At 38.9% G+C, this 19297-nt stretch overlaps 1 protein-coding gene across 11 annotated transcripts in view; it reads left to right on the top strand.

Annotated features, from left to right (window-relative positions):
- dmd (dystrophin) overlaps positions 1 to 19297 on the top strand; it is a 2003576-nt gene that overhangs the window by 1511365 nt on the left and 472914 nt on the right. For all 11 annotated transcript variants that reach the window (XM_087992890.1, XM_087992895.1, XM_087992900.1 and 8 more), the window contains 2 exons: positions 9122 to 9223; positions 15260 to 15344. In XM_087992890.1, coding sequence (XP_087849016.1) covers positions 9122 to 9223; positions 15260 to 15344 — 187 coding nt within the window. The remainder of the gene's footprint in view (positions 1 to 9121; positions 9224 to 15259; positions 15345 to 19297) is intronic.

Below are 19297 nucleotides of genomic sequence, written 5' to 3'. Positions count from 1 at the left end.
GAAGTTGGCCATCAAAATGTCCATATTTCAGGTCTGAAATCAGGTTCCAAAATCAAGTGGTAATCCTCTGTAGCAGTTAAAATTGATTCAGGTCCTTGTTAATTACAGACAACCATTTGTAACAGCAGTAGGTTGATTTTATTGCAGAAACAGGAGTACTGTAGTCTTTGTGGGCCACTGAATTGTAATTGGACAGTTACTATTCCTTTAGTTTTTTAAGGTCATTTCAACAATTCATTCATGGGATTTGGGAGTCACATTAATGGCCACTCTGAATTGCCACTGAAAAGCTGCTAATGCATTGTTTGCTTGTCAATGTTGTCCGGTTACTTTCACAATGCTCTCAGGTTGAGAGCTCCAGGACTTCAAACCTGAGGCATTGGTAAATGGCCATACATTTGTAAATCAGGATGCTGAAGGCATTAGAGGGAAAACTGCAGTGATTGTGTCTCAAGTGAAGTTAGTGCTTGAAGTCAGTGCAAGAAAGGCTGAACTCTGGAGTCATTCTCTGGGTGCAGAAGACACAAACGAGTGCATTGGGTGATTACTGATTTGCCATCGGGTTCAAGTGCAATTCTGCTTTATTTTCTTCATCTTTCACAAAAGGTGAAATTATAACTACAACCAGAAAAGAAGTAAAGTAATTAGAAAGTGCCATAATGCATTTCAAACAGAGTAATCATGCTTAAAACAATGTTTTTTTAGAGGGAATAGACTTAATTGATGGGGAAATGCCACATGAACTGCAGCAGTTCAAGAAGACAGCTCACCACCACCTTCTCAAGGACAACTAGGGGCAGGCAATAAATACTGGCCAGTCAGTGATGCCCATGCCTCAGTAGTGAATAAAAAAAAGTTGTTTACATATTTAGTAGTGAAGCCTTTGAATGGATGATTCTGAAATAAAATGAAGATGCACTGAATTAAGGACAGAATAGGAAACTGAATTTAAAATTGAATAGAATGATAAACTTGAAATCAATAAATAATTTTTGTGTTATGATTTCTCCTTGCACTGTACAGGATCTTTAGCACTTTATTAATCAAACTGTGTTTGAATTGATTTTGACAAACCAGTTGCAATTATTTTCTGGGGAGTAGTCAGAACTAAACAACAATTTATTTTGTTTGCCTTCATTGCCAATCAAGAATACGATGTTGGAGATCCAAGATGGCGGCGACCCAGCAAGTCTGAGTCGACAGTGCTCCTCCCAAGACTTGGGCAAAGTGGGTCACCCACCCCCACCACACTCACCAAATCATTTAAAATAGTTTCTACATAATGTAATTAGTTGCTTAGTATTGAATTTAAACAATTTAATCTCCAGTAAAAATGATTAAAGGGAAGGGAGCCCACAGCTCTCAGCAAGCAGGAACCCCTCCCCCACCCTCTCCAGCTGCAGCAGAGGTGTCCGCAACCGCCCCGGGGGACTTACCTACGGTAGCGAGCCTTGTGAAATCATCTCCAAACTCGAAGCGAAGATCAACGCTTTCATTGAACAGTCCCCAAGTCGATGGGATTCACTCTCGGCCGCGCTACAAAAGCACGACCGAGACATCAAGGAAATTGAGCGCCGAGTCAGAGGAGCGGAGCTAAAGGCCGTGACCTCCGAAACTACAGCACATTTGACCGTGGATTGGGTCCGGACTCTTGAACAGCAAGTCCGGACCTTAGAGAATCACATTGATGACCTCGAGAATCTAAGTCATTGAAAAAATATTTGTTTGCTGGGCCTTCCCGAACGGGAAGAGGAAGGCCAGCTTACAGTGTTCCTTGAACAGTGGCTTCCACAGTTTTTAAATCTGGAGGCTGGATCAGGCCAGGTAAGGGTGGAGTGGGCCTACCAGGTTGCAATACGCGGGCCCGGCTCGAGCCAGCGCCCCGCCCGGTCCTGTTCCGGCTGCAGAGCTGCAAGGAGAGGCAGATACTCCTAGAAGCCTCTAGAAATCTTGGAAAAGATCCCCAAGCCATGATCTACAAAGGATCCAAGATCATTTTATTCCAGGACTTTTCCCCAGCTCTGGTCCGAAAAAGTAGGCGTTTGATGAAGCGAAGAAGTGTTTATGGGACTTAAATATTCTGTATTCCTGCGCTACCCAGCAACACTATGCTTTAACCATGAAGAGTCTGTGTTTAACTTTGGATCGCTGGAAAAGGCCAAGGAATTTTTGGACTCTCTTAGATAAATTGTAAGAGTTAATTGGTGTTGTTTTGCTTTCCCCCCACTCCGGTTTACATCCCTTTTTTTTTTACATATTAATCCTTTTTTTTAACCTTACTGTTTAATATTATCTTGGGGGGTGGGGAGAGGGATTTATTTATTTGTTCTCTACTTAGCATTTTCTACCCCCCTTTTTAATTTGATATATATACATAGGCCAGGGGGGCCTAGTTAATGTTGGTGGGGGGAGGTAGTTACCTTATCCTATTTTATCTTTGTCTTTAGGAGCGAGGTTGTTTTCCCCTGTTATTTTGTATTATTATATTTAATTATTACTTGTTGAGGCTGTAATTTTACAGTTATATATGTTTATACATGGTATTAACATTACCAAATATAAACAGGTGTTAGTGTGGGTGGGGGAGGGGGTGGTGGTAGGGTGCTCGCTGTTAACTCTAGCTCTGTAGTATATTTGAATTTTCTTCATCCTATTGAGGAGCGCCTGGGTCAAGGGTGGGGTACTGGTTGGGAGAGGATACGATGGACTGTTGGAAAGGAAGTGATACCCCCTGGGAACAAGGGGGAAAATCTCCATTTAAATACGTTTTATATTTTTTTATTTCAAAATGGTTTTTTATTATACTGTTGTGAGTGTATTAGAGAGCCTTTATTTTTGTGAATTTATATGCTATATGCTCGGGATGTTCTGGATAGGGTTTCCCCTCCCGAGGGGTCTCTGATTTGCCCGGACGATTATGGTTGACGGTTAAGTGGTGCACCTGGAATGTCAAGGGGAGTAATTCACCAGTCAAAAGGAAGAAAATATTATCAAACCTCAAGAAAGGGTTGATATAGCTCTCCTACAGGAGACACACTTATTGGATAAAGAACACTTGAAATTACGACAGAGTGGATTTGATCAGGCCTTTTTTTCTTCTTTTAGCTCAAAAAGCAGGGGAGTTGTTATTCTTATTCGGAAGAATTTCCCTTTCAAAATCCTAAATCAGATAAAAGACGAATCTGGATGATATATTCTGATTAAAGCCCTTATAAATGGAGAAGAATATGGGATTTTAAATTTGTATTGCCCCCTGGCACATCCTTTTAAATTTATAACAGAAGCCTTCTCAAAATTGATGGCTCTCGATGCTCGTCATACAATTATAGGGGGAGACTTTAACTGTATTATGGATCCGAAAATAGATAGGATTCCCAAGAGTACTGCAGGAGTATCTCCCAGATCCAGACAATTGGTGGATTTGAACAAAGAATTAGGACAAGTAGATGTATGGAGATGCCTTCACCCGCAGAGCAGAGATTTTTCTTTTTACTCCAATCCACATAAATGTCATACCAGAATCAATATGTTGTTTGCCCCCTCCATTTTTTTAAAATTCCTTATAATCCTGTAAAATAGGCAGTATAGCAATTTCCGATCACGCTGCTGTATATATGGAAATCAAGGCGAGGAACAATGAGACATCCCCCCGGCATTGGTGTATGGACCCCTTCCTGATGAAAGATAGTAAATTTGTAAAGTACTTCTCTCAAGAATTTAAAACTTTTTTAGAAATTCATTCAGGTACGGCGAGCAACCCATCAGTGATGTGGGAGACCATCAAAGCTTACGCACGAGGTTTGATCATCTCATACTCAGCGACCCAGAAAAAATTAAAGGGAGAACAACAGGGTCTACTCGAAGCTCGCTTAAAAGCGGCTGAAAAAGCATATGCTGACAGACCTTCTATTATCAAATTACAAAGGATTACGGCCCTGAGGATAGCTCTAAACACCACACTTACCCAAACAGCTAAGAGGGAAATATTATTTGCAAAACAAAGGTTATATGAATTTGGCGATAAACCTAGTAGATACTTAGTATTTCTTGCAAAGAAAAAGAAGACCACTCAAACTATCACGTCTATCAAGGAAAGTACGGGTATTTTGACTCATGATCATAAAAGGATTAACGCAATCTTTAGAAACTTTTATTCTGATTTATATAAATCGCAGGATTGTGAAGACAGGACTAGGAGGATGCAGTCATTTTTTAAAAACCTGACCTTTCCGGACCTAACTCCGGGAGAAAGTGAGGACTACAGATGCTGGAGATCAGAGCTGAAAAATGTGTTGCTGGAAAAGCGCAGCAGGTCAGGCAGCATCCAAGGAACAGGAGAATCGACGTTTCGGGCATAAGCCCTTCTTCCTGAAGAAGGGCTTATGCCCGAAACGTCGATTCTCCTGCTCCTTGGATGCTGCCGGACCTCACTCCGGAACAGGTATCGGCCTTGAATGCTCCCCTAACAATCCAAGAAATACTTGACGCAATCAGGCAACTTCAGAGCGGTAAGGCACCTGGCCCAGATGGCTTTCAAGCTGAATTCTGTAAAGAATTTACAGGAATATTGGCTGGTCCACTTATGGACATGTATAACTATTCATAAAATCAGGGTTGTCTCCTGCCTTCGCTGAAAGAGGCAAATATCTCTCTTATCCTTAAAAAAGGAAAGGATCCAGAAGATTGCACGTCATACAGACCAATATCCTTGCTAAATGTAGATTTTAAAATCCTCTCTAAAACTTTAGCATTGAGGCTAGAAAGGGTATTGCCACATATTATAAAGGAGGATCAGATGGGGTTTATTAAGGGCCGTAGATCATCCAATAATGTTAGAAGGGTTTTGAATGTGATTCAAGCCTGCCATCAGGGAAAGATACCAGGAGTAGTAGTCTCATTAGATGCGGAAAAGGCATTCAACAGGGTTGAATAGTCATATCTGTTTTACACATTGGAAAGGTTTGGCATTGGAAAGGTGTTTACCAAATGGGTCCCAACATTATATAGTAATCCCAAAGCAGTTGTGATTACCAATGGATTAGGCTCAGATAGCTTCAGTGTGGATAGGGACTGCCGTCAGGGATGTCCTTTCTCGCCATTGCTATTTACACTAATAATTGAGCCACTCGTAGAAGCTATACAGGCTGACCCTAATCATAACAGCCCCGAAGATTGGTACGGGTAAACATAAAATTACCCTTTATACAGATGGTGTTCTTCTATTTCTCAGTAATCCTCTGATGTCCGTGCCTTGCTTAATCCAAGTTATTAATACATTTAGTGTATTTTCAGGCTACAAAATTAATTTCTCAAAATCGGAGGCTATGCCAATGGGTGGCCTTGCTATGATACCCCACTTATTGGACGGATCCCACTTTCCCTTTCGGTGGTCCCTGGAGGGTTTCTTATATTTAGGCATTTTTATTACCCCACTATTTGGTCAGTTATACAAGGCTAACTTTGTGCATTTACTGGAAAGGATAAGGCAGGACCTCCAGCGATGGGGAGACCTTCCAATTTCCTGGTTGGGTAGAATAGCACTAACTAAAATGAATGTCCTGCCCCGTCTCCTATACCCTATGAGAATGCTTCGGGTGATGCTGCTGAGGCTGGCACTACGTAAATTATATGGCTGGTTGGGTTCCTTTATCTGGAATCATGGACGGCCCCTCATTAAGCTGAAGAAGCTACAGCTTCCACGGGCAAGGTGAGGATTGGGCTTCCCAGATTTTAGGAAATATCAGTTAAGTTCCCTATTAAGTTACATGGCTGATTGGGTCTTGTCTGACCCGCAATCAATCTGGCTGGACATTGAGGTTTCTCAAGTGAAATGCCCACTTATTAACCGTTTATTTTCAGACAAGAGGAAAATCATTACGGACCACTGTAAAAACCCTATAATACTAAATACTATTAAAGCTTGGAACATAATGCGGCAAAATGAGGGCAACTCACATAAAACATCCCCCTATGCTCCGATAGTGGGAGCATGGGTATTTCAACCGGGGTTTACAGATGTCACTTTCAAACTCTGGAGATCCAGGGGTATCTCATGTTTAGGGGATCTATTTAAAGAAGGGGTCATGATGTCTTTTGAACAGCTGCATCAGAAATTTGGATTACCTAATGGAGACCTCTTTCGATACTTCCAAATTCGAAACTACATACAGAAGACTACGTTATTGGATAGTCTTTATAAATCAGATAGAGAACGTAGAGTGCTATGGCCAATGGGGGTATCTTCCATCAGCACTATTTATCATTTATTACATGATGAAGTATCGGGAGATATGGACAATCTGCTTAAAACACAGGATCAGGATTTGGGACTGGAAATCTCTATAGAAACATGGAATGACATTTGGGAAAACACCAGAAGAATCACCATCTGCAACAGAACTCTGGCCATTCAGTTGAAGATACTTCATAGGGCCCATATAGCACCGGACCGATTGGCAAAATTTAAGGCAGGAGCATCTCCAATGTGTCCCAAATGTAAAATAGAGGTGGGCACTCTTGTACATTGCTTATGGACCTGTCATCAGATCCATAGATATTGAACTAAAGTAGCAAGTACCCTGACAGAAATCTTAGGAACGGAAATTAGAGTGGACCCTGTATCTCTCCTTTTGAGCTTTTCGAACTTACCCTCCCTGGATATGCACGGGAAGAGATTATTTTCTGTTCTCTCTTTCTGTGCAAGGAAAAATATTTTGGTAAACTGGATGGCTGAGGGCCCCCCTGGACTTTCAAATTGGCACAGATTAATTATGGAATGTATTCCCCTTGACTTCCTTACAAATATGGTGCACCAAAAGACCGCATTATTCCATAAAATATGGCAGCCCTTCTTGAATTATATAAATACAGATATTTTGGCCATCCTAACAAGGGCTTTTATTTAATTGAAATGGCGAACCTGGCTGGTCCAGGGCCCCTTGGGAGAGGAATCCCGCATAAATACCGGTTTTGTTACAATTGATGTTAATATATTCCGAGCATGTATCTCACTACCCAATTTCTGTGTTATCCGTCGGTTTTTTTTTTCTCTTATTTGAATAATGTAAGAGACTTAATTATACACTCTGGCTAGTTGTAGGTTAGATGAGTAGTTAGTTGAGTTTTGTTTTTTTTCTCGGTATTTTTCTTTTGTTAAATTTTGGTTATTATTTATTTAAGATTTAATTGTATATCAATGTTTATACTTGGGGTTTTTTATTTGTAAACTTGTAAAAATATGTTAAATTTTCAATAAAAATATCTATAAAAAAGCATAGGATATTAATCATTAATTAGATACACAAATGAGAATTTGCAATTGTCTTACCAAATTTACTGTTCTCATCGGTTTATATTGCCAGATGGCAAGCTGGCATGCTAAGTTTGTGATGGCTAATGTTATGGTGATGTATCTAGATAAGTTCTTTACATTAGTAAGGCGCAGATGCAAAATGATTTTATTATTTGTATCAGTGAAAGTAATTGTGAAGCTGTTGTCACTAATGAAGTTAAAGATATATTTTGTCACAAGTTAAGACCTGTCATTCTAGTCATGTATGCATCGTTAGTGACTTCATATTTCAATCAATTCTTTTTGGTTCTATTGACTCAATGTGTCTGCATTTTCCTGTATCAAAGATGACTGGATTATCAGGGGTTTTGTACATCTTTTTATGTAACAATTGGTGACAGGTGAGTATAACGTGATGTAATATTTTTATTTAGGTCCAAGTTATGAAGAGATTCACACAAAAGTTAATTTATTTTCGTGAGAGAAAAGACAACAGAAATGAAAAACTAATCCAGGCCTTAAAATGTTGAGAGGAACAGATAATGTCAATGTAAGCAGGTTGATTCATTTAGCAGAATGCATGCAGCACGAGAGGACATAGGTTTGAAATTAAAATGCCTCAAGTGAGACGAGAGATTAACAGAATTTCTATCCACTGACAACAGTAATAGATATTTGAAACAGACTCACAGAAAAAAGTGGATAATTAAATCCTTCAGTGATGATAAAAAAAACTGTTTAAGAATAGGATTTAAAGACTTAGATCATCAGGTACATCAATGCAATTGATAGTTCTGCGTTCTTAAGACCTTAGAAATGTCATCTAGGGAAAGCAATTAATTGGATTGGAATAATAAGAGGTGTAGCTTTGATCAACTTTGTGTGCTTTTGGTGAACTTTCTTTAAGGGCTAGGGAGCATAATTGGCATTTATATTCTGTGGAAGGAATTGACTAGATTAGATGAACAGCTTGTTATAATTCCATCTTTTCTCATGTGATTTTCTCATATCTAACTTGGTGAATTTTAAGTGTGAATTGAATTTGAAAACCTTCTGAAAAGGTGTCATTGCTATTATAATCGAGTATAATTGAATTTGAAACCATTGCCTGCTTCCCCTGTTTCTGCTGAGAAGTGATAACAAAGTAAAACGAATGTTGCCTGGTTTGGAGGATTTGAGCAACAAGGAGAGGCTGAATAGGCTGGGGCTGTTTTCCCTGGAGCATTGGAGACTGAGGGGTAACCTTATTAGAGATATATAAAATCATAAGGGGCATGGATAGGACAAGGGCTTTTTCCTGGGGTGGGGGGTCCAGAACTAGAGGGCATAGGTTTAGAGTGAAAGGGGAAAGATATAAAAAGCACCTAAGGGGCAACTTTTTCATGCAGAGGGTGGTGCATCTGTGGAATAAGCTACCAGATGAAGTGGTGGAGACTGGTACAACTACAGCATTTTAAAAGCAACTAGATGGGCATATGAATAGGAAGTGTACAGAGGGATATAGGCCAAGTGCTGGCAAATGGGACTAAATTAGGTTAGGAAAATTGGTCAGAATGGATGAGTTGGACTGAAGGGTCTGTTTCCATGCTGTACATCACTATGACTCTATGACTCTAACTATAGTATATTCAAGATTTGCTGACAATAGCTATATTGAGGTTTGAGAAACAGAAAGTTCTCCCATACGCTGATGAGTAAAAGGGCACAAGCAAATAGTTTGAATATAATCAGTAAGGAATGATCTGCAATCTGTAAAAGAGTCAACACCTAATAATGAATGTATTGATCATTTCAGAATGATGTATATTTTTAATCATTTTCTGTTTTAAGGAGGCAGAAGAAGGCGTATTAGCCAAGCAGGCTGATGTGGAAGGGATTCTGTTAAAGGCTCAGCACTTCTCAAAGGAAAAGCCCATCCCTCAACCATTAAAGGTAATATCACCTTGTATCCAAATGGTTTATTATTGTAGATTTGTAAACTTCTAATCATTTATTTTAATCATGCAACTTGGACAGCAAGATGTTACCAATTGAAATAAGAGCAATCAGATCAAAATGATATCTGCTAAATGATGACTAATTCAAATTTAATTTGAAAACATCATTTTAATATGTTGTCTTTGGGGAAATAATTTAGTGTTGGAGTAAACCCGGTAATTATTTGATGAGTAAGTACACCTTTCCCTTAGCTGCAAAAGAAGAAAATGAACTGGAGTGCAACAATATGTTAAGTTGACATTTAAATACTGTACAATGTTCACTTTTTCTTATTTCCGGTGAAGATTGTGTTGTTTTTCTTTCAATGTTTAACAAAACTCAAGCTGTTAATTCCTAGAACAGCTTGTGTGAGGATGTTAGACAAAAATAATTGGAACAAAACAAAACACAGCAAAAGCAGCTCAGATCATCGACTTTTTTCAAAGAAACTGAACCCGGATAAGTATCTGGTTGAGAATAAGAGTTTCTCAGAGATTGAAAGGTACAAGCAATGATAGACTGGAAAATACATTTTGTTCTGAACATCCTGTCACACGTAAGAGAGAGAAATTGTGCATCATGATAAAGAGATTCCCTGTGCCACCCAAAAGCCAAGAGTTCTCTTAAGAGGGATGAAAGGAGACTAAGATCCTAACCAGTTGAGGGCAAGGAGAAGGGTATTTCAGACATTCATCTCTGACTCCCCTTAGAGGATCACAATTAAAATCAGAAATTACTGTGGTTCTGATTAGTATTGTACAAAATGTATCTATTGTGCAATGTGACTTCTGCTCCAGCCAGTATGCAGGTCCAATTTGTTATCATCAAGTATGGTCTGGCAGGGATGCTGGAGACCAAATTAAATTAGCAAACAGGTAATGGTTATGTGTTAATTCAAGGATAATTGGCTGCAAACTGAGCAGGGCCTGGGACATAAGGGTACACAGGGCCAGATCTCCGGAGCACCTATTGTGCTCAGATCAAAGCCAGGCTGCTGCACTTGAGTTGGCATCCAGGGACCCAGGCCATCAGCAGCACGGGCTTATTATTTCTATGCCTACCCCTTGTAATGGATGATGTGTATGGGGAGCAAGGAATCAGATTGTTGGATTTCTGTGATATGTAAGTTGAAATAAATCACTGCAGAAAGGTGCATGCTTGGACTCTATCTAACTTCCCTTTTAATATCTGCTGTTTGACAAAATTCTCACTCTAGAAATGGATGAAGTTCTCCATCGAATAAGTTGAGCTGGGGCAGGGAAGAAATGCTAGTTGGAGGGCAGCAGGCCACAACTGAATAGAGATCAAGATGTTTTTATGCTGAACATTTAGGTGATCAAATAGGAAAACTGAAATGCCTGGCCAGGTATACTATATATCTGTGGTTTATGTGGTTCCTTTCCAATCTTCTGCTTTAAAGTCACACTATGTTTAGCTTTATTCTAATGACAACTGGAGAATGGGTTCACTATTATGGTAAAGAGAGAATTTGTCTGAGAAAGTGCTTCACATCAATTGGTTATTTTTGAAGAGTATTCACTGCTCTAATGTATGAAATTAAGCAGCTAATTGGTGCATAACAAACTTCCACAAAAGTTAAAGGAATGACCTCATAGTCACTGAAAAACCACAAGTATATTATGTTCTGAGTGTCATTTCATCAGCTTGTTAAGAGAAATGTCAAATACATTTTCAGAAAAGTGGGATCTGTCAATAGTGATAAATTCATTATAAACTTATAATTGTGAAGCAGTTAATTACAATCTGTTATTGCAGAAGCTGTTTATTCCAAGAAACAAACAAAAATGCAACAATGAAAAAAAGTGTTTAATTGATTTGTTATGAACTGAAATATGTCTCTGATAAAGTAAAGTTTCTGAGGCAGTGTGTCTACTACTGTAGAGATGTTTTGAGGCTTGGTGACAACATGCTGTCGTTACGTAAGAAGTCCATCTAAATATTTAGCAATTCTATGATTCAAGACTAGGTTAGTCCTAACCTGCATCTATTGTAACTGAACATTTGAAAACACAGTTTGTGCCATATAAAATGTTTCTCATGCTAAATATAGCACTAATTGTCAGATGGAGCAGGTACAGTATTCTCAAATGCCATGAATATACAGTGTTCAAATTAACCAGTCTACAGAATCATTTTGCAATTTATTATATTCAGCTATTTCACAATGGTCAAATAGTTTGCTGTGTTGCACTCCAAAATGGTAGCTAATATTTATTCTATCTGTGCTACAAATGCAAATTATCTGATCATTTTTCACTTTGCTGTTTGTTGGACCTTGGTACGCATAAAAGTACTGTCATGTCCCCCTGTCTTTCTTGTTACAATCTTTCAGTCTTTTCACAATACCTCTCTCAGATACAGTCACTGTTCCATCCCTTGCTGTTGCCCAGGGCCCTTGGGCTTTGGTAAATCCTACTTTGCACCATCTCCAAAGATTGGCCCATCTTAAGATAGATCTTGTGTTGCAAACTTCTAGAACTCACCTTAAATAGTTAAAAATCACACAACACCAGGTTATAGTCCAACAGGTTTAATTGGAAGCACACTAGCTTTTGGAGTGTGCTCCTTCATCAGGTGATTGTGGAGGACACAATTGTAAGGAACAGAATTTATTGCAAAAGTTTACAGTGTGATGTAACTGAAATTATACATTGAAAAATACCTTGATTATCTTATATTTGTCCTTCACTATCACCTGATAAAGGAGCGGAGCACCGAAAGCTAGTGTGCTTACAATTAAATCTGTTGGACTATAACCTGGTGTTGTGTGATTTTTAACTTTGTACACACCAGTCCAACAGCGACATCTCCAAATCACCTTAAATATGTTTCCACATATATATTAGAGTTCAGGAAGGTAAAATCTTGAAACAACCAGGATATGGACATGCATCAACTCATTTTGATGTGATAAAGAATTTCCTATCTTGAAATTTGTTGTGAAAATGTGTGAGTAAAAAGAGTAAAATAAAAAGGGATAAAATGGTGGAACTCTAAAATAAAAAGAAAGATGCTATTAGTAATTGTCCAGGAAGAAAAAGTACGTTATGGTATTTCAGATTTGTGCTGTTTACCCCATTGTCAAAGCTCTGTTGCCTTAAGTCTTTTTTTTATGAAGAGTTAGTATACCAATTACTGAACTGGTCATTGAGAACTTGAGATGCCCTGAGCGTGTGAAAGTCACTACGTAGTGTAACTTTTTTTCTGTAACGAAGGCTATGTTACATGAAAAAAAATGTCTGGCAGTAGGTTACAAAATCTTGTTTTTGCCAAAACCATATCCATAATTTATTTTTAAAACAATCACTAATAAATTATCCCAAAGTACAGCATATATAATTTCTAAAGACCATAAAACAAATGTCCAAACCACATATTTGTAAAATCACGATGATAACAAATAGCATCTAGAATGGGCTATTTGATTCCTTGAGCTCTCTCTGTCATTTAATAAGATCATGGCTGATCATATATCCACACACCTGCTGTCCCCATAGCCCTAGGATCCTTCAATGATCAAAAACAGTTTGACTCGCTCTTGAATATTCCTGAAGAAGGGCCTGTGCCCGAAACGTCGAATCTCCTGTTCCCTGGATGCTGCCTGACCTGCTGTGCTGTTCCAGCAATAAAGTTTCAACTTTGATCTCCAGCATCTGCAGACTCACTTTCTCCTCGCTCTTGAATATAGTCAATGAACTAGCTTCTATTGTTGTTACAGTTTGCTAACTTGAAAATAACCCATTTTACCTGCACTCTGTTTCCTGTTAATTAACCAATTCTTTCACTATACTACTACCTTACCCTCAATATCACAAGCTCTTAGCTAAAATATGTGGCACCTTTTTGAGGTCTTTTGTAAATCACAATGCACTACTTCTACTGGTTCCCCTTTGCCTGTCCTGTTTGCTCTATTCTCAAAAAACTTGAATAGTTTTCTCAAACATGATTCCCCTTGTATAAAACCACATTGGCTTATATTTATTACATTATAATGTTATAAATCTCCTGCTACTACTTTCAGTATTTTACCAATTAGAGATATTATGTTCACTGGTCTATACTTTCCTGCTTTCTGTATCCCTGCGACCTTGAACTGAGTTGTTAGATTTGGGATTTTTCAATCCACTGGAAAAAACCTTTCCAGAATGCAGAAACAGCTCTTCCAGAGTATGTATTTGATGGAGGGTTTCCTGACGCTATTATCTTACTTGTCATGTGTCACCAAATGTGAGTTCAGCTTCCCATATCAAAACTACTTCCTGATCATCATGCATGCCTCACTCTAAGTCGATGTTAGATCAGCTTGTTATTAAGTAAATTAATCATCTTGTCTTTTCCAAGCAATTGGAAGCATCTGTTTGTTGCTGTTTTCCTGCAGAGATGTTTCAGAGTTGCTCTTTGACAGCTGCAAAAGATTATGCCAATTCATGTTCTGCCAAGAAAAGAAATTTCACTTTATTTTAAAAATTAGTACCTCACAAATGCCATTTAAAAGCCTCTAACTAAAGATAAAAAGTGAGAAATAATTTATAAATTTCCTATATCTATGCTAATATCCTCCTCTTGTATGTGCAGGCTGCACTCAGCAATTTAGTTAATTGCCACCAACATACAATAAACATAATGATGTGATTAGGATAAATCATAAAAGCTTTTCCTTGTTACAATCTTTCAGTCTATTCATAATATAAGCATGATAATAATACCTCTCTCAAATACAATTACTGTTTCCTCCCTCGAAGATGCCCAGGGCCCTTGGGCTTTGGTAAATCCAACTTTGCACCATCTCCAAAGATTAGCCTCTGTTGCAAACTTCTAGAACTCACCTTAAAGATGTTTCCACATATATATTTGAGTTCAGGGAGGTAAGATCTCAAAATAACCAGGATATGGACATGCATCAGCTCATTTTAATGTGATTAAGAATTTCCTATCTTGAAATTTGGTGTGAAAATGTGTAAGTGAAAAGAGTAAAATAAAAGGGAAAAAATGGTGGAACTCTAAATCAAAAAGAAAGATGCTGTAAGTAATTGCCTAGGAAGAAAAAGTAGGTTATGGTATTCCAGATTTGTGCTGTTCACCCCATTGTCAAAGCTCTATTGCCTTAAGTCTTTTTTTTATGAAGAGTTAGTATACCAGCATGAGTATTTGTCTGGTATTTCTATTAGTCTTAACGATCAAAAAGTCCTAACATAAAAAATGTTGCCTGACCTAAGCAAATATTATGTTTCTGTTACTATTGTTACGTTGGTGTTCAGCTGATTAAGTCTCAATGTCATCAATTTTCCAGCCAGCATAAAACAGTGAAGAACCTGTTAAAATTACACCAGCAAACTTAGGGCACCTGTTAGAATTTCCCAGTAATCTCTGTGCACAGTCAGCAGTACATTCATAAAGCTGATGATCTCTTACAGACACAATCATTACTTAGAGCACTTTGAACTATCCCAAGGTGCACATTTGCGCACACACTGCTCAGCAAGACATTGCTGGTGCTTTGTTACAAATATGAATGAAAAAAGTTGGTTGTTATTGATGTTCAGCATTTATACATAAAATGCCTCATGAAATTATTTGTTTAAGAAAACAAAAGGTCGATAAATGTCAATAAATGTCTGCCATTTACCATCTCATCAGATGGTGGCTGAATAGTCTGTGTTATTAGTCTCAATGTGATATGAAGTGAGGAGGAGAGTAGAATTTGTCTGCTACCAAGAAGATACAGACTAAAATGTAACCAAGAACAGATCTTGGGTAAACCTGAATTCTTGCAGCGATTCAAATAGCGATTATCTCTCAATATACATCTGCAATGTTAATATCTGATTCTCAAACTCTGAGGAAAACAATTGACCTGTCCATCATAGCCTGCTAATTACTACTCTAACCATTGCAAACAAAGAATCTAGCATTTTGTGCTGCAATGTACCAGCTTATTAAGGTTTTTGTTTTTAACTTAATATATTATAGGGAAAAATTGAAGACCTAAATTTTGACTGGAAGAAGATTAACACACTACTATACGACCTGAAGCAAAGATATCAACCTAGTGTTCGTAAGTTAAATGCTATATTTGTGATCTACAATGGTGTTAGTGGCAATTAGATCATCTGCTTCTCATAATTATTAAGGATCTTATTAAGTTCAAGTGTTCATAAATTTTTAAAAATATTTTCGGTGTATGCCAGATCATTGGTAAATCAGATAAGTTCCAGTTTTGAACTAAATCTCTGTGCAATGTTCAAACATTACCTGGGCCTTTGGATTAATAGTTCAACAATGATACCACTGGGACATTGCCTACCCAGATTGAGATGGTTGAGGGTCTAAACAAGGCAGTTTATTATACAGCTCTGCACCCAGTGAAAACAGCTCACGAAAAGACTGCCTCGTTGGTCACAGTTTGCTTTCTAGATTTACATGTTATACAGTCAGGCAGTGTTTGCTGGCACCCACAACTGCAGGCAAGTACACATGTGCACTCATTTGAGAACACGTGTGTGTGGTCCCAAAAGCCATATGTCATCATGTTGAATTTACGTGTGATGACTGCACATATGCAAGAAAGTTCACATGATGTTGAAGTGGGGTTCAATGATGGGGAGAAGGGACACGGGACAAGGGAGCCTCCCAGAGTGAGGAGCAAAGGGAACTCAGAAGTCCAGGGTACAAGCTGATGAGGAAGCCCTCCATCCTCTGTCTCCCTTCATCCGTGCTGCCTAAACATTCTCAAAAGTATTGTCTGTGGGCTTTAAAAACCCTTGAAGTAACCCAAAGTTGCATATCGCAAGATATCATGCACTTAACATTCCCGCAAAAAACTATATTGGGAAACAGCAATGCGAATCAGATTCTGTGATGGTGGCAACCCCTTGGATCAGAATCTGATGTAGCAGAACACCTATGGTTTTCGGTGATTAGTTAGACTCACCTTTGCACACTTCAACTCAAAATCCTTTTGCCTGCAAGGTTGCTGATGACACAGGCAGATTATGGTGCTGCGGAGAAATGGGGCACCTGGGACCTGAGTAAACAGGGCAACCAGATTTCTCCTTAAACAATAAGATTTAAGAGTTAGAAAAAATACAAAGGAAGAACTGAAGGAGGTTGAATGAGACTAAGTAAATTCAAAGCCAAATCAGAAAGTGAAATAAAAAACAATCTGGAATTAAAATGGGGCGGCATAGTGGCTCAGCGGATAGCATTGCTGCCTCACAGTGCCAGGGACCCAGGTTCAATTCCTGCCTCGGGCGACTGTCTACAAGGAGTTTGCACATTCTCCCTGTATCTGCGTGGGTTTCCTCCGGGTGCTCCGGTTTCCTCCCATAGTCCAAAGATGTGCAGTTTAGGTGAATTAGCCATGGTAAATTGTCCATAGTGTTCAGGGCTGTATATGTTAGATGTATTCATCAGGGGAAATACAGAGTAATGGGTCTGGGTGGGATACTCTTCGAAGGGACAGTGTGAACATGTTGAGTTGAAGGGCCTGCTTCTACACTGTATGAATTCTAATTCTAAAAGTCTCATGATGACTGTGAATTTGTTGTTGTTGATTGTCAGAAACACCCATCTGATTCACCACTGTTCTTTCGGGAAGGAACCTGCCATCCTTACGTGGTCTGGCCTACATATGAATCCAGATCCCCAGCAATGTGCTTGACTCTTGAGAATGTCCTCTGGAGAATTAGGGACGGACAACAAATGTTGTCCTTGCTAGTGACACTTTCATCCCGTGAATGAATAGCAACAAGATTAGAAGGAAAGAAAGATTGGATAAAGAAAGAAATTTTTTTAAAGTTAACTTAAAATTTGAAACCTGATATAATAGCAACCAGTACCTATAACAGTTAATCTGTGTTTTCAGAGTTGCTCCTAAGCAGTAATTCGTATTTACCACAGGTGTACAAATATTTATGCTGCCAATGACATGCCTTGCCTATTTAAACGGCAGGTTCTTAATTAAAAACAGGGAGGATAAAAATAAGAACTGAAATTGCTGGAGAAACTCAGCAAGCCTGGCAGCATCCAAGGAGAGAAAGAAACAGAGTTAACATTTTGAGTCCAATGATACTACTTCAGAAGTGATCGGAGCTAGGAGAAGGTTGTATTTCTGATGGTGACGGGTGAGGAGGGAAAGGAGTGAGAAAATTAGGCAGACAACGGAATGTTGGTCTGCTGGGGATGCAGATAAGTCATTGTTTCATCTGGCCCATGTGTCTAGAACTTTGGATACTGAGGAGGAAAAGGGCAGGAAGTGTTGCACATCTGCAATTGCAGAAGTGTCATATGTGGGTGTAGGTGGTGAGAGTGAAGGAGGAGTGGATCAGGGTGCCCTGGAAGGAATGGACCTTTCAAATTACTGACAAGGGAGGGGACGTGAATATGTATCTGATGGTTGCACCCTGCTGGGATGGCTGAATGGTGGCTTATGATCTTCTACATGTGGATGCTGGTGAGGTGGAAAGTGAGGTTGGGAGGACCTACTGGTGTTTTGGCGGGTGGGGGGGGAAGGGAAGGGAAGGAGTGAGAGCAGAAGTGAGGGAAATGGGAAACAACCAAGGTTCCTGTCAGCCAGAGTAGTGGGGAATCCTCAGTTGAAGACAAAAGTGGACATATCGAAGGCCCAATCGAGAAGGCAACATCATCAGAACAAATGTGACAGAGTTGGAGAAATTGGGAAAATGAAATAGGGTCCTTACAGGAAGGACAGATTGTGCGAAGTGTGACGATGTGTAGTCCAAGTAGAAACAAGACATTGTTTTCATAAAGGTAACGGTGATGCAGTGCAACTTGGAATTCAGTGCAATTCAGATATTCATGTCCCACCATATGCCTGCACCTTGCCTGAAATTGCTCTACGATTTAACTATAAACAATGGAGTGCCATCAGCCTTGCCATTATTTTTGCTGTCAGTTCTGCTCCCCTATTATTTATTTTCCTTTGGAGTACTTTCTTCCCTAAAGAAATAATTTTCTTTCATGTGTATTATTAATAGTATGTACAGTCTACTTAACCAGCTATTAGAATGAGGAAAGGTAAACCAGGGAGCATAAATTGAAAATAGTTAAAAATCACACAACACCAGGTTATAGTCCAACAGGTTTAATTGGAGGCACACTAGCTTTCGGAGCGACGCTCCTTCATCAGGTGATAGTGGAGAGCTCGATCGTAACACAGAATTTATAGCAAAAATTTGCAGTGTGATGTAACTGAAATTATACATTGAAAAATTGATTGTCTGTTAAGCCTTTCATCTGTTAGAATTTGAAAATAAGTGGCCACCATTTTGGACCAAGATGAAGAGAAATATTTCTTTACTCGAGTGCAGTGAATCTTTGGAATTCTCCACCCAATTGGCTGTGGGATCTCAGTCTTCAAGTATTTGTAAAGATTGATATAACTTTTGATTATTAATAATGTAAAAAGGTTTATTGGGTTAGGATGGATGAAAGGCGTTGAAGTGTTCAATCAGCCATGAACTTAGGGCCTACTCTTGTTCCTATTTTGTTAAACATGGACCATTTCTGGATTGTGAATGCTTTTAACTATGACGACTGAAGTGAAACATTCTCCATATTTGTCTCAGATATGAACTTGATTATTATGTGTATGGATTTCAGCAGAAGGTCAAAAACAAGACATTCTGGCTTTCAGCAGAAGGTCAAAAGTAAGACAGCAATGCAGTGCTGGGGGGACACTGGACTGTCGCAGGTTCCATTTATTTCAGATGATACGCAAAAATTTTGTCTGCCCTCTCAGGTGGATGTAAAAGATGCTATAACACAATTTTGCAGAAAACACAGGAGCTGTCTCAAGTGTCCTGACCAATACTTTTCCTTTTAATTAACATTACGACAAAAAAACTTACCTGATTGTTGTCATAGTGCCGATTGTGGGACCTAGCACAATGCAAATTGATACTCCTGCTTCCTACATTGCAATAAGGCACACTTTGAAAATACTCCATTAGCTGTAATGATCGTTGTCCATCCTAGGACTACAAAGGC

The sequence above is a fragment of the Chiloscyllium plagiosum genome, unplaced genomic scaffold, assembly GCF_037043375.1.
Source record: "Chiloscyllium plagiosum isolate Xiang-an unplaced genomic scaffold, Cpla_swu_hap1 HiC_scaffold_12, whole genome shotgun sequence".
Taxonomy (NCBI): domain Eukaryota; kingdom Metazoa; phylum Chordata; class Chondrichthyes; order Orectolobiformes; family Hemiscylliidae; genus Chiloscyllium; species Chiloscyllium plagiosum.
Note: the sequence above shows the minus strand (reverse complement) of the source record. Positions and strands in the feature narration are given on the sequence as shown.